General features: G+C 37.5%; 1 protein-coding gene across 3 annotated transcripts in view; it reads left to right on the top strand.

Moving 5' to 3' along the window:
- PDE7B (phosphodiesterase 7B) overlaps positions 1-22701 on the top strand; it is a 230061-nt gene that overhangs the window by 36077 nt on the left and 171283 nt on the right. Inside the window, exons 1-2 of one of the 3 annotated variants that reach the window (XM_065833861.2) lie at positions 9814-9936; positions 10070-10184. In XM_065833861.2, the coding sequence (XP_065689933.1) occupies positions 10164-10184 (21 nt within the window). In that variant the 5' untranslated portion in view covers positions 9814-9936; positions 10070-10163. Of the gene's footprint in view, positions 1-2928; positions 3021-9813; positions 10185-22701 lie in introns of those variants that run through there. The other 2 variants (XM_071806514.1, XM_071806513.1) reach the window with 2 other exon arrangements.

Below are 22701 nucleotides of genomic sequence, written 5' to 3'. Positions count from 1 at the left end.
AAGTCTGGAATATATGTATAAATTAGGTGGCATTAAACATAAATGAAATCTAAGCATTAAGTGAGCTAATCTGTGCCTACAAAAGAGCACTGACACGCTAAAGTAGTATTTTTATATGCAATATTATATGCAGTCCCCCATAATTTCCAGTAACCTAGGTTCTTATATATCCTAGGTTTTAAATCAACATAATGTACTGAAGCATCAAATAGATGAGGTCAGATTGCTGGAGGAGATGCTTCTCCTGGAGGTCACTGTTGTCACATCAAAAGCAACAGAAGTGTACATGAAGCAGCCTCTAAAAGCACATCAGTGTAAAGTAGGCAGCCTCCAGGTGATGGGTGTGCTGAGGAGCTAAGGGAATCACTTCATCTATTGCCTACAAAACCAGAGGGAAGCTATGGTCTTTGTTAAGATCTGAGAAGATGTGGATCAGAGATGCTTGGAATTAGAGGATTAAAAAAGGAGGAAGGCAGCTGACAGAAAATCAATGGTTTGTCCTCTGTCAATGTTGCCAAGGCAAGTTGTCTCAAAATGTGACTGTATTCTGTAATTTACAAAATTGCAGATGCACAACATCAAAGCAACCTGTATATGTCCTTAATGGATCTGCCTTCATAAGTGCATACACATATTTCCTGTTTTACATAACTATTTTGCCTCTTTATCAAGATTCTGAATCTATGTGAAGAAAATGTGAAGATTAGCATGACTGAAGTATCACCACACTGTCAACACCGAATATATTCTCCATAGAATATCATCATGAAGTATAGCAGGTATAATCCACTAAAGTGAATGGTGAACTCCCATTGACTTCAAACAAAGATTGTATCCATTATGTATCTTAATACATTTTGACTGTTTTCATGATTCTTACCTACTTCACCTAGCATTCGCATCTTTAGTATTTGAATGAATTCAAACCAGTATCAACTTCCTTATTCAAAAACTGTATTATTATGGTTTCTTTAAAGGTTCAAATTGCATAGAAAACCACTGTAAGTCATTATTCTTTTAAAGCAACCAGTCTATTACTGCATGAATGCTATTGATTGCACATTACTACATACACTTTAATTTTGCAGTTTGCTTTACATGCACGTGACGATAGAATAATTAGTGATGTTTTTGTGTTAGATGGTAAGGAAATGGAATTTTATGACCCAAACAATGCCCTTCCTCTTCTGTGGAAAAAAAATTATGTTTTGGCTTGAATTTCAGACAGCATAACACCGAGATAATTTAAACAAGATAGGTAAAAAAAAAAAAAAAAAGGTGAAAAATTTAGACTCAACACTTGTGGTCTGGAAGAGATTAACATTAAGATCTTAGATCTGCTGAGAATTTATGACTCTTGTATGTTTGTAAGAGAATTCATCCCTTTTTCTTGGCTTTGCAGTGTTTTTCTCCTTCCTCTGACTAGACTACTTTTACCACTACACTGGCTAATTTCAAGCAACAAAACAAAATAATGAAATGCTTGAAGGCTTTGGTGAGTTAGTATTTCTACTTAGTCTGTATAGTCACAGTGCTGGGCAGGGGCACTGGCCATGGCACTGGTGCTTTACACTGTACGCTTACTCTTCTTTCCCTTTTCCCAATAAGCACATAACATGGAGGAATTATTTTTGATCAGCTCTGTATATTAAAGACAAAACATATAATGAAAAAAGTACAATTCTGTGGTGTACACAGGTCATTCAAAGAGAGCCCATTTAATGTTTGCAGACTCTATGGGAATCCCAAAATGTAGGGGTGATGAACACTGTGGAGCAAGAGGTGAGAGGAAGAAAATAGGCAGACAGCTATAATACTGAGAGCTATACATCATTTGTGTGCAAGTACTAGCTGATGAGTAAAACCAAATTATTTTTACCAGTTTTCGTTTGCCCATCTCAATGTACTTTTAATCTAAAAGGCCTGTATCTGCTGGCTCACACTACCACATCTCACTTCAACAGGATAAGAAAATAAAACATTATTAGCTTCATGCAATAGCTAAAATTCCCTTTCATAGGTTAAATAATATTCTTCCAAAAATATTTGCCTCACTTTCACTTCAGGAAATGCGTATTTCATGGATACCAAAATGTAAATGAGAAAAAAAAAGTCAAATTCTGAAAAAAGAGCAAAATACCTAAGTGGTAAAACTGTTAAAACACATTGAAATGTGCTTTATTCTACAAAATCAAGTCTACAATCTAATTCCAACTTTTGCTCAAAGATTTTCTTAAAGAACAATCAAGTCCTTCTGCACCTAAAATTTCATAGAAGTCAAGAAAAAAGAACAGAGAGAAAGCAAGAATGAAGCTCCTTGTTGTTTATGTATGTTGAAATTAAAATCTAGGAATTGTATAATGTTTTCCTCAGAATTTTTCAATAAAACATTTCCCTGCATGCTTTTCTGTGTAAAACACTGATGCAGTACAAATTTCTGAATATTCAAAAAGATATTTTGAATTGAAAAATACTACATAATTATTTTTCCTATCCCTTCTTACTCATTGTCTATAGAATATAAGATATTCAATTGAACAAAACAGGTGTGAGGTTTTTTTCTTGCAATACTTTTTTGCTTTTACAGTTTCACTGGTGGGTGTACTAACCTTTCTGACACTGCTTTTAACCCTCCAGTGCAGAATTGCATGTGGTTTGTTTTTCTTTTGTTTCAACTTCCTTTGTGGCATAGTAAAACATTGCTTTTGGTTTCTCTCTTCTTTTTTCAACTGTCTTAAATAGCAGGAACCCCATTTAAAAATTCACTGTCTGAAAGTAGCAGATGAACAAAAAAGTGACTTGCTCAAATTAGGGCTGGATGAATTTGGAGAGGTATTAGCAACAGTATTAAAAAGATAATGTTTTGGATTTGCTGACCTTGCTTCTTTTTAAGGCTGAAAATTTTCTTTGAACATGTTTGGATTTTAGAGGGAAGTTGAGCCACCCGCCTATGAGTGATCAGAGTGAAGACAAAAGTACTGAGCACTGGCCAAAGCAAAAGAAAGTTTGTCATCTGCCAGGTAAACTTTTCACCTTTCTATTCTGAATTTTCCTGGGTTTGAAATCAAATGTCATACTAGGAAGCAAACAAATGTTTTTGCATATGTTCTGATCACTAAAACAAATATGAGTCATTCACAATGATGTTTTCTCACCCTTCTTTTTCCACGTCTGGGAACTGCATGTCAGCTTCTTTGTTCCAGATAGTGAAGTCCTTTGTGTCTATATACAACATTTGCAGCAGCAGCATAAACTACACTTCTGCCGATATGGCTCTGCTCTGACTTTGGGGGATTTTCCACTGTTCTTTGCACTACTGGCCAGGAAACCTGACTCTTAGAGCAAAGCCATGCTGTGGTCCTTTGCACTCTCAATCCCACTGACACCCTTTGAAACTCATGTAAATGCTGTAAAACAAACAAACAAAACAAAACAAAACAAACAAACCAACCAAACAAACAAGCAAATACTATAGCTGGACCCTAAATTAGTTCATAATACTCATGTATGCAGTTATTCTTTATTTAATTTAGGGGTCATGTTTGCTGAATATCAAGTTCCGCACTATATTCTAGATCAGCGCCCCGAGCTAATGAGCATTTGAAACTCACTTCCTGATGCTTTTCATCACCCTATATGATGCTTTTTGAGCTTATCCAATGCTGTTTATGAACTACCTAACCCATAGAATAAAAAATATTTCTTATGATAGAAAAATATCATTATTATTAGGGATCCTTCCTGTCACTAAAATCTATGAATAAGAATATAGAAGTAAGTACAGAGGTTTTCTAAAAATATAATAACGTTATGTAATTCCAAATGTTCTTAGGTTAAACCAAACCAAGTTAAAGTTCTGGAAGTTTACTTCTTTCCTATAGATTTTAATATACTGGCTAATATAAATTTTATAGAGCAGTAATGTGACATATTAAATATGTATAAACCACACAAGTAGCCTTCTATCTAGGTGTTCTCTCCCTGGCCTTGATAGAAAAATTATTACCAGTAATATATACATAGTCATACCTCATTAAGCTATTGTTACTTAGAGACTTCTGTGCCACTTGTTACCTATCCTACCATGTAAATTGCCTTCTTCCTTCAGTACACAACCTGCCTAAATTTTGAGGGTACCTATGCATGGGTACCTAAAGCTCTGTACATCTAGTTTTCCCTTTCTGCCCTGTGAAATAGGATGCTGTTCACACATCTACAGTGCTGACCCTCTGCCCAAATGCCTTGCCAGGAAAATGTCTAAGGCCAGCCCAAATTTCCAAGGAACCCACTATTACACCTGGCTCAGATCACAACTGTTGTTCACTGCCACTTCCAAACTGAGGCTCCTGAGCTGTACTTGAGTCACAACAAAAGCTGTAAGAGAAGAACCTTTCTCCTTTGCATATGTCCCTGGCTTTGTACTGTCCAGGGAGAGAGAAAGCTACAAGAAAAAAAGTAATATGCAGAAAGACTTTTTTTTTTTTTTCCTTAACTCAGAATTTCAAATTAGAGCAGATGTTGAATGCAAGAGAAATTGGAAACTCTGATAGGGCTCAGGGGACAATTAGAGGGAAGTTACTTGCCAGAAAGAGTTGGATTTCTAGATTGTGTTGGGAAAGGTGTCTGACAATAGGTAGGTTAAGGCTAGAAAGCCAGATAGAATGATGCATGGACAAGTTTGCGGGAGCTGGAGGGTGTCCTCTTGTTGCAGACACCTTTCTCGGGAGCAGTGTCATCTTGTTATGACAACACTTTGTCAGACGAAGTCAAGCCCAGAAGTCTAAACCATGCATCAACACACCAGCTTTTTGGCTCAGATAAATGAGGTCTACAGTCATATCAGCAATCTGTGTCCTTTTGGGATGAGGTTGCTGTGAACAATACCATGCCCTTACCTATCTTCGTGCTTGTCTGAGTCATACTGCCCTATGCATCCTGGCCTTCGGTCATTGCAGAAGCCCTGGAGCTCAGCTAGTCACCAGCCAACAACATCTTCTGACAGTTCACATAGGCTGTCTGTAATACACTGAAAATGTTGCACAGATTCCAGGTGAAGAAGAGAACCATAACGGAGTCTGTTCCACAGGCAGGGGTGTTTCCAGCCATTCATTGCCTCTGTAACAAGATTAAAAAGCTAACTGAGGGCATTAATTTGTAAATAAGCAGGGAGAGAACACCCACATCTAGTCACTATTCAGCCATTTCACATGATTCAGCCTCGAGAAATCTGCATTACAAAGTTTCCCAACAGCAATATATCCAGTGTAGCATATAAACTCACCTTCAGGAGTACTGTATCTGTCAACCTGGGGTGAGACAAGTGTTCACTTCCTTCACACTATGTTTTTTTGACTGTGGATATCCACCTCTCCTTCCTTTCTCTTCATGACTGCAGAAGACTGTGCCTCTGCACTAGTTCTTCACCTTTTTCTCTTGATGAAGAAAGCTGCAACAGACCTAGCAAAGTATAAGTTTCATCACAGTCTTCAGCATCTGCAGACTTAAGTCTTCATGCCCTAAGGAAAAGAAGCAATATATCTGGGAATTACTGTAACATGTACAACCTTGCATTTCAGAGCAATTTTGGGGGGAGCTGAGGGATGTGGAAAGGAAGAGTCAGACATGAACCCATTCAGCAGTGGCAGCAGCTTACAACAGATGCATCTTTTCCCACATTCTGAAACTACTGCACTGCTTCAGATGTCATTAACAACAATATGAAGAGCAATATGTGGTCCCAAGCTGGAGCCCTTCCTAATGATGGCCAGGGCAGAAATAAAGAGGAGGGAAGAAAGTGGAAGGTACCTTAGGAAGGACACATCTTTTTGGCTCTCTGTGCACAGTGCTTTCCATTCTGTCACGTGCAAACACAATTTTTACTGGCATTTGGATTAATTTCTTTTTTAGATTTCAGGAAGTATGTCTGGGTATAAGGACTGTGGTTTGGGTGAGGCAGATTAAGCATTCTCTCTAATATCCAAGTTCCTTTCCAATGACCACAATGAAAGAGTTGAAGATTTGAGAAGAGGAATGCCATCCCACAGTAGAAGATAGCACGTCTTGGTGTGCCACCTATGCTGACAAGGGAGAATACCTAAATACAAATATTAAAGTGCCTCCAGTGCTGAGCCAGAACTATAAAAGGAAGTCAAATAAATTACTTAGTCAAACAGGACTGCTCAAAAAGACAGGCTCATAAATTTGAGGGATTCCCAAATGTACTCTGAAGTTATTCTGATGAATGAATGAACCAAGGTGTCTGAGTCCAACTCAGCAGTTTTTCCAGGAGGTGTATGATTAAATTCTCCCATTGTGGCCAAGTTCTGTGCTTCAGACAATCGTGCTAATTGCTAACAAAAAGACTTATCCACTTGATCTGTCTGGATCTGCAGCAGATCCGCCAACCATGCCTATATTTTTTTTCTCTGTATTATCATTCAGACTTTCAGTTTGTGTTTCCTGCTGTATTCTGAACCACTGAGTTAGATACGTGGCATAATCTCCTTCACCTTTTTTCCTCCTGCTGTTTCTGAACAAGCTATACTCTTTGATATTAGTATTCCAGTCACATATTCACATGACTGTACCCTACCAAGTTTCTCTTATGTCAATTAAGTTGTCATTTTGATCTTGCACTAAGTTTTCCAGCTCTTTCTATTATTTTTTCTACATTTCTACATCGAGACATCTAGGCTGAACATAAATTGGTTTGCTTTCTCTTCTTCTTCCAGTGACATTTTTAAAAGAATCATACAGTTTTCATTTTTTTCAGTATTTTTGTCTAGGCCACTGAGGTCATGTTTATTTGGACACACATGTCACCAGCCTGACAGGATATTTTTGTGCATATCTGATCAGAATAGGAAATGCTGAAGTCTTTCTTTTTCTTTTTCTTTTAATTTTCTTTTTTCTTTTTCTTTTTTCTTTTTCTTTTTCTTTTTTCTTTTTCTTTTTTTCTTTTTCTTTTTTCTTTTTCTTTTTTCTTTTTCTCTTTTTCTTTTTCTTTATCTTTTTCTTTTTCTTTTTCTTTTTCTTTTTCTTTTTCTTTTTCTTTTTCTTTTTCTTTTTCTTTTTCTTTTTCTTTTTCTTTTTCTTTTTCTTTTTCTTTTTCTTTTTCTTTTTCTTTTTCTTCCTTCCTTCCTTCCTTCCTTCCTTCCTTCCTTCCTTCCTTCCTTCCTTCCTTCCTTCCTTCCTTCCTTCCTTCCTTCCTTCCTTCCTTCCTTCCTTCCTCCTTTCCTTTCTCCTTTCCTTTCCTTTTCTTTCCTTTCTGAAATGGAGCCCATCTCTTCTCAGCAGTCCATCCCATCCTGTCATGGAAACACATGGTTATGCTGAGGAAATCAAGGTCTTCCTTGTAGCACTGTGCACATCCTTACACACATGCACTCATTTAAAATTAGCTCTAAGTAGAAACTACAATCATCAGTGCTTCTAGGCCTCTCAATCTTTTCACCCAAGAAATATTTACATCTCAAAAACCACAGTGACCACTTATTGTCAGAGGGCAACATGATTCCTAGAGTCTGAACTAACCTCTAGGTTTTTTAGGAAAAGACAATACCTATGTAAGACTGTGAAGAACTTGAATGTACCTAATTCATGAAACACGGTGTGATATTATTAATAAGATTGATGCTAAAATGCAGAAAGTGGAAAAAATGCAACCAGAATAGACATTCAGAAATGCCTTACTGTTAGGTCTATACTCCAAAGGAGGATCACATCTATCAAAACTGCTCACGTATGAGGGTTGCCTAACCATGCTTTTAAAAATAGCCAGTAATAGGACACTGCGGATTATCACAGCCTATCTATTCAGTGCTTCACTCTCCTACCTTTAGTTTTTCCTATGTCAAACAACTTTCCTCTGTTCTAATTTATTTGTTCTAACCACAACTAGCATGGAGAAAAATTTACTCTCTTATTCTGTGCAAATTGCCTAAATCTATACTGATAAAATAAAGAGAGCCAGAACACACGCCCAAATGGTGGACGTGGATTATCTACAGTGTCACATTCCTAGAACGGGCCTTCACAGAGTTTGGGCATTGCCCCACTCACTTCCCAAACACAGTTTGAGACTTATTACCAGCTCAGATGCAACTATGTTGTCATAAAGGCTGTAAAAGATATTAAAGGCCAGATAATATCTCCAGGCCAAAGCATAAACTCTGGTATTCTTTTTTTTTTTTTTTTTTAGATAAATGCATGCTTTATATAGTTAATAATTCTTATCAACTCTCTGGTTTTGGACTAAACAGTGTCAGTCTCAGCATTTCTTCACAGGCTCCAGATCAGTCTCACTGGAACCTGTACTGTTCTCAACTGACATTCCAAAACTGGTCCCTGAAATGAAATTCCCAAAATGCATACTCAACTGCGCCCTCACCAATGCTGAGTGAAGATTAACATGACGATTTCCTGTGTACTACAAATAATATTCCTATTTATGCATTCCAGGTCACTTCATACACTTCTCTAAGTACAGCCAGATGAACTTAATGAGCTCTAATTGATTTTGTAAATCTCTAACTTATTTAATAATTTTTAATATGTTATTCCAGCATTTACAGCACCATAACCCTCTGCATTTGTTGCTGAAGCTGATTACATTACCAGTGATAGAACAGTCAGGCTTCTCAGTGAGAAAAAAATCATTAAATATTTGGGCCTCACGATTAATATTTTTGGTAGCATCAGTTGGTGGTCATGCAGAAGATCCCAATACTTTTATTATTTTTGTACCTCTTCTGTGAATCATTGAGAAATTCCTTTCTCAAGAGCTGTCAGTGTATCCATTTTCAAAAGCACTAATATGTGTTTTAAAATTATATGTTAGACTGTTGAGACTTTTAAGAAATGAACTGTGCCTCATAAACCAATAAGGAACCCCTAGAAGAGCAAATTAATAAAATTAAAATGATTAAGACAACTAAACAGTTATTGTTGTCAACTGACCTCCTATCTTGTGCTGTTGTGGCCTCTGTTGCCCATGTTAATTGACCTTGACATATGTTACTTGTTTTCTGAAGTCTCAGCTGCATAGCTTCTCTGTTGACAAAGACACAGTGACACGAGAACCCTGGCTTTACCGTTGCTTCTTGCCTTTTGACATGGACTTTTGTATGAAATAAAGCCCTGTGTGGTGTTCCACAGCAGAGCTCATAGGTGAGCACAGCTGGGCTGCGATCTGCTGGTGGGACGAAAGGGTGTTTGCTCAGAGCAGCAGACCTTAAGGGTGACTGTGTCGGTGACTCTGACACAGTAATGAAAGAAGTTGGCTAATTTGCAATCTAGCTAGTGCTGGCTGATAAAGGGATATGTACTGTAACCTAAGTCTTATCTCTTTCACCAGGTTTACACTGGTGTGACACTGCTGAATTTAGAGAAGCAGTTCCTGATTTACTTCAGGGCAGGGACAGAATCAGGTCTGATTTTTGTAACACAGCCCATACAGATAACAGCTCTCACTGGCAACATCTTTGGTATATTTATACAAACATATTTATAGACTTTCCTCTTTTTGTGAAAGTATTTTTGATCTTTCCAGTACCTCTCATTAAAAAATATTTCTAGGCGAAACTCAGGACAAATAAATTACAACTCTGGTTTCTTTCGAGTAGGGGAGCCTGCCTAAATCACTGCCACATTCTTCCCATAGTAGTTGCTTAAAATTAATAGCACATGCAGAGGAAAAACTAAACCCTTTGACGTCACTCCTGAAATGAAAACAGCGAAGGCTTCACTCCACCGAGCTGCCAGTGCGGCCAGGGATTGGTTTGTTGGTCTGCTCTCCCGCGCCGGTGGCGGTGACAGCACCTCCCAGCCCAGCCTGGGCTCTCAGCACAGGCAGGCAGACTGCAGCAACGCTGCTCTACCCCAGCCTGACACTGACAGAAAAGTGCACACTCTTCCCGAGTCGTTTTGCTTCTTAAGGTGGTTTTATTGGCTGGGTTGGGGGACTTGGGAAGGTTTTATTTTCCTTTTTCATTTTTTTCTTTTTTTTTTTTTTTTAATATATATTTTGCTTGCTGTTGTTACTTAATTCTGTTCCTAATCCTGGATGCAGTTACTGGATTCTGCAGTACAAGTCTTCATGAACAAGCTGCACCGCTTAGAGATTTCACGGCATTCAAAGGTCACAGAACTGCCACTATGGTTAAATGTCTTGTTTAATGGTTGAGGTATGTACAGCAAACCTAAAAGAGGCAGCATGATTATTTTTGAAGGGGAACTAAAATTCTGAAGGGGAGCGGGAGATAATACTATTATTTAGTGGAAAAGATTTTTACTGGTGATTGTTACTACAGCAACCGGTTTTTGAATTTCCTCCCTTTTTCTCTTTATTGAAACTAGATTAAAATTTTCACTTGTGTTGATTTAACCATTTGATGGCAAAATAAGATTGCAGAAAGAATCTGTTATTGTAGTCCTTTCTGACCCCGCTGAGGAAAGTGTGATTGCATTTTCTATATGTTTTCCTAGTGCTCTGTGGCAGGAGGGGAGACCTGGGACTTGGCTGGCTTAGATGAAGGGAGAAGCAAGCAGAAACTCATTCTTATCCTGAGGGGACTGTGAGTTTGTCTGAGAGTTAGAGCAGAGAGAGTTGGAAATAAACAGGTCAAGCAAAAAAGAGCATCAGCCTCATTTTTAGGAGTACACGTACCACATAAGATTGTTTTCCTCCATGCTAAGATTGCTTTACTTGCTTTGGGTTCAGAAGTTCAAAATTAAGAAGCAGCCTGCGCTTTGACTTATAAGCAGATCCTCAGTGGGAAGGGAGGGAACTGATTGTCTTGTATCAACACCAGTTTTCAGATAGCTTTTGCTACTTAAACAGAGAAGAGTGGAAATTTGCATGGAAGTTGAAACAGTGTAGCCTGACGTCTGTTTGATGGCTTATAGGTTCAATTCATATTTCAACTAGTCATCTGTCTTGAATGAATATTGCAGCATTACAGCGGACAGTGTGTGCTGCAGGAAATGAAAGCAACAGCTAGCATAAAACTAAGTGTTTTCAGAAGTGTGATTCTAAAATGTAACAGGAGGAGCCACTTGTCAGAGCTCATGTGTGCGTGTATGAGTGGTCTTAAAATCATTTCAGCCAACACAGCTGATTTCTATTGTTAATTGGATTAATATACACATATGCTCAATGACTAGCAATCTTCATATTTTCCCAATTTGTGAAATGAGACTTTTTATGTTTCTGTTTGAGACATTGCTGTAGATATAAAACCTCTGCAATTGGAAAATATTTCAGTTTAACTTTAAAAAATATATCTGAAAAAGTAATTAATACAACAAGGAACAGAACATGAGCACACTTACCTCATGCACTGCACCTCAAAGGGTTACAAAAATTAACTACACGAGGCTGAACCGTGCTAGCTTAAGGACTGCAAAAATATTAGCTCTGAAATGCAGAGGATGTGATATGTGCTGTGAATGGACAATTGCTATTCTGCAGTGCCTAGTGGGAAAACAAGGACTTTGTGTATTGCAAACGCATAACTGCAGCTCCTCCATTTCCTCTGCTGTATCTTCACTGATGACTGCAGAAACAAAGCAGCTTGTCACAGACAAACTCTTTAGTGCTCCACCTCTTTGGAGACACTTGAGGATATTTTTTTTTTCATGTCATCCAACAACCCAAAGTCAAGCTTTGTTAGTTGAACTGTTATTCTGTAATCTTCAAGCCATTCTGTCCTCCCCAACCCTCCCCAAAGTCTCACTATATAAACTGCCAGCTGATTTCAAAAAACTAAAGCACTGTTTCTGTAGCCCCAAGTTTAGAAAGGTAGATATAGTATTTGTTAACAATTAGTTAGCAAATTTGACTAAAGAGAAGACTCAGTCTACAGTCTATAGCCTGTTCTGTAAGGAACAACCCTGTAACTACATGAAGATAAAGAAGTTTCCAAAAGACAATCTCTGAGACATTTGTTTATAAAAATTTCCTAGAATTAAATTATTCCCTTATTTTGATAAACTTTTTTAGACACGCTTAGTTTTTAAGCTCTGTAATATACATTTTGCTGCATCTGTGTTTTGTAGCAACTACTGCTGGTGATACAGTAAATATGTTAAGGGGACTTCAGCTGAGGAAATGGCACTGTTTTTCTACTTTAGTAAGGCAGGCTAAGCTGCAGTGCTTTCTCTGAACATTCTCAATTCAGCGAAACAAAAAATACAATTTAAGGTTGGCTTCTCTGCAGTGGATGAAAAGCTTTCTGACATTTGCAGTTATATTGTCCCAAAAAAAAAAAAGTCTGTATTGCAGAAGTTTCATGGGATAAGAATGGCTCCTCATTCTGAGTTTATTTCTGTAGCATGGACAGGAGCTGGAACCAGAGAAGTTCTAGTGATTCCAGCAGAGTAAGGCATATTCTGCTGAATCTGATTCAGTGTACTGCAGATCACTTTTTTTAAATGAGAGATGTTTAATTCTGTAAACTACTATGTATATATATATACCATTATGCCAACAGCTGTTTCCTCCACTTCCTCCCTGTTTATGTACTTTTTTCCTTCTGAAACCCAACCCTTTGCCTGCCCTTACCTCTAGGTAGGTCATTGAAGCAGGCTGATTTTCCACTGTCTTCATTGCAATTATGAAGTGCAATTGAGACATTCAATCATATGTAACTCCTTTTCACTCACCCCTGGTTCTTCTACCAATAGTTAAAGCATTTTTTAATGAGAAACAGTCTGAAAATTGATATTTTATGACATATATGTGGCTTTCTTGTAATTTTTCAGTCTCATAGGGAAAAAAAAAAAGACACCTTCTTTTGTACTTTTGATTTGCTTTATAGGAGCTATATGAAGCAGAAATGCCAGCTACTAACCAAACCATTATTGTCAATAGACTAAAACCGCTCGCCTCTTTATTTAATCATAAGAAATATTCAGGACTTAATCTATCCTATGATCAAGCTAGATACATGGCCAAAAGCTCTTGATGCAGTTGGGCTAACAGAAAAACAAGTCATTTGGGGCAGCCGGGAAGACATCCCATGTAAATGAGCATTCTTAGCAAGTCGTTACTGTTCGTCTTTTCTTCATTTTTGTGCTTGAAATTATTACAGCGCTCCATGTGTTTGTCACAGGTTGAAAGTGAAAGGGACAGCTGGGGTCCTACCAGCTGCCAGAACAAAATTTAGTGTTTTGTAGTGAAATGATGGCTCAGTATTTCTGCTCCCGCATCCATATTGGGTGGAAGATGGGATTCTCTAAATTGGAATTACAGCATTCATTTTTCTTGTTCCTCAGCCAGAAAACAAACTTACCCTTGCAGAGACACCAGTATTTTACACTTTCAGTGAAACGTTGGCTTTACATCTAGTGTGAAAATTGCACTTTTCTATCACAATCTTCAGGATGTGGAACCGATTTTATTTAGAGTTTATATCTTGTGGGCACCGGGACACATAGACACGTAGCCCAAGTGTCTAAAGCAGTTCAAAAGTTCCAATGCTTATTCTTTCTCGGTCAACACACGGTGCATCTTTTTAGGCATCTAAAGATGATCAACAGTAGCTGAAAAGCTGTGCCACAAAGCTGGACATCACATACGCAATCAGATGAGGGTGGTTGGTAACCTTTTCCTGTGATTTCACAGTAAATGAGCGAAAATCAAAAAATGCGTCATCTGATAGTAGTTAGTATTTGTCAGGTCTGAAGGATTAGCTTAGTGTGATTATTAGAGAGATTAAATGTATTTGTTGTATTTAAGACAATTTTTTAAATGTATAGAAATTTAAAATGCAAAATCAACTTCTGAAAGATTTTTTAGCAAAAATAATTCTTCTGTATCTTCCTTAAAACTTTAAAATCTTATTTTTACTATTATTCTTACTGAACTAGCATTCCAAGAAAATTGCATTAGAAAACAATATTTGAACCTCTGAATTTGTCATTTTTGTTTTCCTGCAACAGACTGTGGGATTCCGGACATATATTGCTAGGGTTTATAGTGTTCGGATCTGGGCTAGTAGTAGCTATCTGTTTTAAAGGCTCCAGTTTTAAAGTAGAATATTAACAAATCAGACCCAGATGACATGGAAGAGAGAACAGTTTGAGAAGCCAGACTTCAGTGGCGAAATTCTAAGTGAAAATTTGGGGACAGGGACAATTCTCAAAAAAAATCCAACAGTAAATATTTAAGCATTTCTTTTGCACACGTTTAATGGTGTGGTATCTGCATTTCATCAATGCTGTAATTTTGATACACATTTTTCACTTGTTCTGTTCGTAGTGAAAAATTTATTATGTAAACAGTGTTGAACTATAGAAATTAAACTAATGAAAGGACCTTATTGAGTTTGATTTTCTTATTCCGTTCTTCCTCCCAGTGGGAGATGTGAGGATGGATGAGAACTCAGTTTAGCTACTTATTTAAGCCATATAGTCTCATGGTGGTACATTATATCCTTCTGCTGACTTACTATCCAGCCAAATAAGACATCCAGGTTGCCTGGATGGATAAACATAGCTGATGATCTCTCAGTCCTAATAGGTGGAGATGAGTAGTTAGGATTCTCCCAGTCAAAAACAGACAAATTTGTTATAGTTTAGCTAAAGAAGAACTGCATGGAGACAAAACCAGCAAGATTTATTTTTCTTTGAGTAGGTTATTTTAAAAATAAGAAACAAATATTTAGAAGAAGATAGTTGCAGAGGTAGGGTTTTTTTTATTTATTTAGCTGGTAGGTTTATACTAGTTACCCACAAAAATTCCTGGTATGAGAAAACTCACCAAGTAATATCTCACTATGGCGTGTTTTAGCACTGGCAGTGTAAGGTTTTGAAAAGCAGAGCACAGAACCTTCTGTCAAACTAAGTTTGGCTAATTGTCACAGAGACAGAAAAACACACTCGTGAGGCAACAGCTGTCAGGACCTGTATACAATTTTCTGCATGGTGGTTCGTAGCAGAGTGTATGATACTAACCCACCTGGATGTAGGAAAGATGTTTTAGAAAGGACAGTCATTACTTTTCCAAGAATAAAGTGGGAGGTAGACATGTTTTGAATATGCAGCAACTCAGAGATAGCTCAGAGAAATATACATCTGTAAAAGTGAAATTAAGAAACCTCAGCTTCAACTAGAGAACTCCTGGAGGATGATATTGAGCTACTGTATAATCACTTCTGTTCCCTTCAGAAAAAAGCCCTTTTTTTCCTTCTGAAAGTGTCTGTTCTTATTCCCTTTCTTTCCCCCTTCCCAAACTTTGTCCCATAGAACACTTCCTAAAGTGCCTGTGAGGACTGGCTGAGTTCTGGGGCTTGTTCTAATATGGGGTGGTAGAGCTACCCTGAGTGTGCAAAGCCTCATCCCTTGGAAAGAGGGATGACAATTTGTAGGTGGTTGTTGTGCTTTACAAACAAAGACTTATTCACATGAAATGCCTTAATACTTTCCCAACCATTCAGCTATTTTCCCCTTTATGTACGTGATCCTGGTGCAGAATGAGAATTGCAACCTCTGCTCAGATGGCCGCAGAGGACAGTATTCACTTAATGTTTCTGTAGAAGAGCACCTGTTTCCACAAGAAACTAAGGGTGTAGCAGTGCTGTCAACTTCACTTATGTATGGAGCTGCACACTGAAGCACACTAAGTACAGGTAACACCTTACCCTCAACTTACCACTTATACTTGGCCTTAAGCCTCTGAGGAGGTTAGACAGAGTGAGGACTTGCTATGCCAGGCTCCTGGGAAGGAGGAGAAGACCTCACAGAGACACCTAGAGAGAGATGAAAGCAGATGCATGACATCTTCATAGATAAAGCACATTTCTGGCCTTGTGTTAACTGACAACCATGTTGAAACAGGCTACTACCCCTTTCTCTTTCAAATGTTGGGAAATGTCTTGGCTCTTTATTACTTATGCATAGGCATTTCTCTTTTTCACACTGCCATAATATCTAAGTGTCTATTAATAACAGTGTTCAAGTGGCATCAGAATGGCCATCATAAATTTAATTAGGCAGTGTATCACCAGTTTAATCAATATGGTCATTAGAAGACTGTAAGACAGCCAGGAAACAATAATTAGTCCTGATTAATAAAGGAGAACTTGCATGTATCAGCAAAGGAGAAGAGGGAGATTTGCCTATTCAGGGCTTGGGAGGACAGTGAGTTGCTTTCTGCTTTAGCAGATCTGAGAACACTACTATTCAAAAACCCTCTGTACATTGAAAATGCCCTTACATTACTAAAGTGGAAAATAATACACTGTAGAGAGAAAACTGCTATGCTGAAAGTATATTTTCCAAATTCTAAAATTCTGTTATTAAAAAAAAACCTTCGTTTTCTTGAACTAACTATAAGTGTCAGCTAGAAAGATACAACTGGAATATATTTCTTCACCAAGCAAATTCCTCAAGTGCACAGTTACTTTGATTTTGTAGCACTGCTTTAAAAAGCAGAAAGACTGGAAGACAAAAAGAAGACTCAAATTGGTGTATGAGAACATAAAATGATACAGTTCCACTGAGAATGATAGGACTCCATCAATTTGTATCTGTGAAAGATCAGATCCACTGAGCTTTCAGGTCTTATAATCACTCCTTTTTACCAGCTAGATCAAATTTTAGGCTCATTAGCCTTTTGCCGTATGCCTTTCATAGCAGCTTTCCACAACTTTCTCAGGGTTGCAGCACCATCAGGCTGCTTTTGATGGCTCCCCAGAAGCTGTGATTCATTCTTTCCCTTCCATCTCCTTCTAAACCTCCCTTCTCTCCTTCCTTTTCTCACAGAAAACAAAAAAACAAACAAACAAACAAAAAAGACAAAAAAACCCAGATATTATTTGAAATCACAACCTCACAGTTAATTTTTATCTTCTGTGTTAGCACCTGCAAAAGTGTATTTGTAATACAGAGGGGGCTGATCTCGTGTGTTTTTTCAGTATAGACCATGATCTGCTTCAATGACACAGCCAGGTAAGTAATAATTTTAAAAGCTGAAGAATAACAGGGAAATAGTAATTTTGTTTAGGGACCAACATGTACTGCACTGTATTCCAGGATATTTTTCCTGTAGTAAGGCTGTAACATTCTGTCTCTTTGAACCATGAAACTATAACTGTAATAATAATATCTACTACCAAAATAGAACCTCTGTAATAGTATGGTAACAAAAAAACAATTCCAACATGAAGTTGTTGAATGAAGTTCATGCTATATATTATCATCAGAGCCTATAGAATTGGTCAGGCTTTCAAAAAAGCTTGAAACCACTGTAATCTCTAAATGAGATGACCACATTTGAAAAATTGGTGTGCATGACAGCTTGCCTGGGAGATGTTGTCACATTCTACCTCAGGCAGAAGTAGCCAACAGCCTGTGGTTAGTGTTCTTGAGAGGGTAGGGGAGAAAAAAGCCATGTGAGTTCTTTCTCTGCTTGTGTTGGCTTTGCTAGGAATTACTACTACTTCAGTGTCCCCCAAGAGTGGAAAACTGTCTTCATGAGGCCTTGCAGATGGAGCTCGCTGCCCCACACTGAGCTCCAGCCTGAAAACAGAGCTTCTCCACTGCTGAAGTGACATGTGAAGGCTGCTTCAGGCAGATCTTCACCTGCAACTCCAGGAGTTTTGTCCTGAACCCAAGAAACCTTTCTAATGGGCTTTTTCTCCAAATTGGCACCTCCTCCTGATTGGCTTTTGTTCCAATTAATTCTCGACTTTAAGATTATATATTTATATCTTGATTTTAAACCCAGATATTTTTTTGGGGTGAAAAAAAAATCTGTTCACTACCACAGAATTCCCACCTTGCTTGTGAGGACTGAAAGGCTTTCTTTGGGTGCCTACTAGTGGGCAGATGTGACTGAAAATCTTGTTCCAAACCAGTGACAATTTTGAAAAATCTGCTTAGATCTTTTTATTTTATAGTGCCTGAATGGAAAGCCCAAAGGTCACTGAAGCCTTGAATTTCCAAGTCTTTCAGCAATGACCTTCTCATCCTCACAATAAACCTAGTACTACTTCTGTTTCATAAGTGAAAAAAATAACAGCACTCTATGCTTTAGATATGTCATAACTATATAGTGCTGAAGATATTATTTCTTTGCTTTAAGATTTCCTGGTTGTGCTTACAGTTTTTCATCCGTGAAACACACTTACTTTAAAAAGAGTCCTACGCATGCATCACAAATGTATTCATCTTTTTCTCCTCCTTCCCTCAAATTTAGCTCTTTAGGGCTTCTCTAGCTGAGTAAAGGAGTGTGGGATTCACTTTGTTTTGGGCTTTTTCTTATTGCTTTAAAAAAAAAATAAAAAAAATTAAAAAAAATTAATTGCTTTTTTTGCTTGAACACCATAGGAGAGGAGACATTATTTTAAATCCAATAGTATGAGAAGGGAAGGACTATAATATTTAAACATGGCAGCTGGTCAGAAAGCCTCTTGAGAGGCAGCCTCACATTCATCTGGACCACCTAATAAGTGACTGTAGTAACACCTTGCTACATTAGAATTTTAAATTGGTGTTCACTGTTTAGTTTAGAAATCTGCAAAGCATCACTTGACTAATTCTTTTTTACATGATTATGTTTACTACTAATGTGAACAAGCGTGAGCTGAATTATCTTCTTTTCTAAGTATTAGTAAAAACTATTTCACATTTCATAAAGGATTAAAGCAAAAAGCATTTAAAGTCAATCTGTGTTTGGCATTGCAACTTTTTATGATAGCTGATGAAAATTAGACTGCAAATAAACAAACCATACTCTAAAATAGTATCAAAAGGCCAAGCTGTTTAAAACATAGAAAACAATTTGCAGCGACATCTCAGTGCTATGTAGCCACCTTGTAATTGTCATCTGCTGACCTTCTACAGCTCTGATTTCAGGAGAACTTCAAAAGCCTCTGAGTTACTTTATACATTTCTAGAGACATTCTTTTGAAGGCTTGTATTAATGGGGCATTTCTTCTTTTTGACTCTCCATTACCCTCATTTTCTCCTGAGAACACTTGTCTAAAACCTACCTTTTCACCACACTGATTTATAGGTTCTGGCACAGGAACTAATACTGTTTCTCCTAGTAGCAGACACAAAATTAGTCACAACCTGATGTTAACAACTTCTTCATTACCTAAACTGTTTTACACTTTATTAAATTCAACACAAGCAAATCTAATGCCTTTGAACAAACTAGAGAGTTCTTGTCCATATTGTGAATGTACAAGACGATAATTAATTTATAAAATCACTATTGTAAGTCAGCCTCTGTGGCAAACTGGGATCTGAACTGCAATACCACTGAATTCTACAGAGAAGTGCCACTTGAGTGCAGCAGAGAGAAAAAATTGTTTTAGCTAATTTACATTTAAAAGTCAAAACATGAATAACACTATCAACACAGTTGCTCTTGTGGTTCCTGTTGAGAGATGAGATTCAACATATTCTACCCTTACATTTGACACACTACCGATTTGTCTGTGGTGGCAACAAATAATTTTCACAGTAGACCATGATAGGGTGGTTCTGAGATATAGGATACCTGTAGATTTCAGTGACAAGGACATCAGGAAAGCTTTTGTGAAGACTCAGTCCACCACTAGCTGTTTCTACCAAAATCACCAGTGGTGGTGTAGTTTCAGCTGGTCCCTTAGGCTGCCCTCACTGCCTTTCAGAGTCAAATACTGCAGAGCATACAGGTGGTTTACTCATTAGTGTTCCTCTGCATCTTACCCATGAACATCAGGCAGTGTTCCTGCAGTTCCCCTGGGCTGGGAGAGGAACGCATTGGAAAGTCAATCATGTAAAAGAGAATGGCCTTGGTCTGAGCCCAGGCAGATATGAAATCGAGTCAACCTAGAGTTGTGGCATTATCATGTACGGTATAAAAAATGATAAGACATTTTTCATGCTTCATGCTTGCAATGACATTCACTGTTCTAGAAGAGTCTAATATAAAAGGATTCATTAACAAAAACTATAATTTAGAGATTGTTTCTGAACATGCCGATGAAAATGTTGGGTTTTTTTAAAGAGAGGCTTTACGATTATTATTTTTACAAATAGAGGCATAGCAATGAAATTTTAGTTTGACTTGGTCTCTCCAACACTTTTCCTTTAAATTAAGATTCTTTTCAGGACTAAACCCAGTATTTGCAAAATTTTCCACTTTAAAATGTTCGGGGGAGTTCATTTTGCAACCTGTGCCTTTCTGGACCACCTGATGTTCCTATTGGTTTTGCTGTATGTGTGAGATCCTCCGAATGTTTTAAAATCAAAATGTGAAATACATCACTCCAGCCATGCTATGGTAGGCCAGAGTTTTAATGGGTTGGACATTGTAAAACTAGAATAGCTAAAACTGATTGTAATTTTACTATAATATTAACATTACAAGCAAAATTAATGCTATTTGTACTTCTCTAGGAGAGGCAGAGTTATATTCAGGTAACCCTCTACTTTGTAGAAGAAATGGAGGATGCATGCTGCGGCAAGCAGTTTACATCCATCACTGTTCAGAAATATAAAATAATTTTCTCTAACTCATTAACATATGTTTTTTCTTTTTCCTTAAACTCTTGAGCTTTTGCGTAATGCAGTATTTCCTCTTCTGTCCATATTTTATATTACATTCACAGCAGCTGCTTCCTGCTTCTAAAAACTGCACTTTTTTCTTTAATATTTTTTTTCTTTTTTTTTTTTTTTAAGAGAGAGTAGAAAAACGAAGATCAGAAAACATTACTACATTTAGGGATAAAAAACTTTATATCTAGATAATTTTTAAATATCAAAGAAAGATAATATTTTGTTTTCTGATTGTGGACCATTACAACTACTGAACTCTGAGCAGATCCTTACAGGAAGTCAATGCATCATCTTGAGGGAGACAGTAGGCAGGCATAATGGAAAGAGATATCCTCAGCTATCACGGAACTTCAGAAACATTTCTGATTAGGATTGATAACAGACTGTAAGGGAGAAAGGCAAGCAGAGATGGTCTCAGAGACTTTGAATCCCAAATAGGAACTTGATCACATGTTGAGACTCATACCAAATGAAATGCTAACCTTGGAAAAATTGTATTAAGAGATTATTTAAGGCTATTACTCTACACTGCAAAGTGTGTTACAGTACTAGCAGAGTATGAAAATATTGTATGTAACATTAGTCAGATCAGTGCGACTCATTTAAGTAAGACATTTCTATTGCCCAGAGATTGAAACTCAGGAAACACTAATGTGTTAAAGACTACTTTTTGGAAATGGGTTCTCCATCTGTGCTTCAATATCTTTTAAGAGTTGGAGATTCAAGCTTTTGTCACTCCAGATTTTCTAACTCAGAGATTCTCTTTTATTTACTCAGAAATTGTTTAGTGTTTAAATGTATTTAGGTCTTCTCTGTATATGAACCTAGTTATTTGACTGCAGAACAGCCAAACATTTGTGTAAGTAGTTTATGTTGACAGAGTCTTCTACTATGGACATTTGCCATTTCATAAAATAAATAATCTGTTGTGGGCAATTGCTCGGTATCCTAGGGATATAGAGTTCTTCCTGAACTGAGGATGGAATGACTTCAAGCATCTATTTGATTTTTTTCTTTTTTTTAAATGATAAAAATTAAGGGTTCAGTTCACCTACTATATGCACGCCAACTGCAAACTGTATCTGCCTCCAGCTGAACCCAAAGCACAGACTCATTTCAGTAGGCAGGGTGGAACCCTTACATACCCTGCAGCTATGTTCCCTAGAGACACCCCCAGCAGAGACTGCTCAGTTGTCCAATCCCATAGCTCTGCTAACCATGCACCTTTCTTCAGCATCACTGGCTACATTCAAGGCTACATTACTCCAACCAGAATTTCCCTCAGAGAATTTGTCATCTCTCACCTGAAAGCTCTGGCTCTGCTTTCCGTGGTGTGGGCAGGGCTTGGGCAGGGAATGAAATGGTGGAGGAGGAAGAACTGGGAACGGGTGGGTACAGAGAACAACAGAAGAATGTTGCACTCTATCTTCCTATCTTAAACATCTGTAACAGTGCACCTTCACCCATCTAATACTGACTATAAAATTGCTGATGTTAAATCTATTTCATCACTGTTTCTCCTTCTTTCCATCAAGTCTTGATCTTTCAGTCTCCAGTATTTCTACACTGACTGCCCATAGAAATATTTAATCTATTCAACATCATGATACTTGAGGCTTGGGTCTAGCTTTTTGCAGATTTCTTTATGATGGTTGACCATGCAGTTCAGGTGATATAAATGCTGCCTTCAACATCAGGATAAAGATTGTTTGTATAGCAGACATCTATGTGAAATTTCAAAATGAGCAAACTGAGGATTATCATATTTCTCAACACTTCCCTTTCCAAGTGCAAGACATGTTTCTTGCAGTTTTTCAAAGAAATCATCAAGTATTTGAAAGGGAAGAATTGAGATAACAAATCATATAGAACAGATAGTCCTAGTTTATGCAGTACTGGAAAGTATTCAGCCTTGAGGATGTGGAGTAAAATAGAAAAAGATCTGAGAAGAGTGCTGGTAACTTAAAGATCTGACTTTTAGAAACAAGAAGCAATGAGGACCATTATTTATTTACTCCAGAACATTTATTAACCTCACTGGTTCATCCTGTGCCATCTAATTATGTATAAATATGTGGACCATTCACACATTCATTGATAATATATTATGGCAGTTTCACTTAATATGTGAAACAAAAATCATTATGG

This window comes from Patagioenas fasciata, chromosome 3 (genome assembly GCF_037038585.1).
Source record: "Patagioenas fasciata isolate bPatFas1 chromosome 3, bPatFas1.hap1, whole genome shotgun sequence".
Lineage (NCBI taxonomy): Eukaryota > Metazoa > Chordata > Aves > Columbiformes > Columbidae > Patagioenas > Patagioenas fasciata.
Note: the sequence above shows the minus strand (reverse complement) of the source record. Positions and strands in the feature narration are given on the sequence as shown.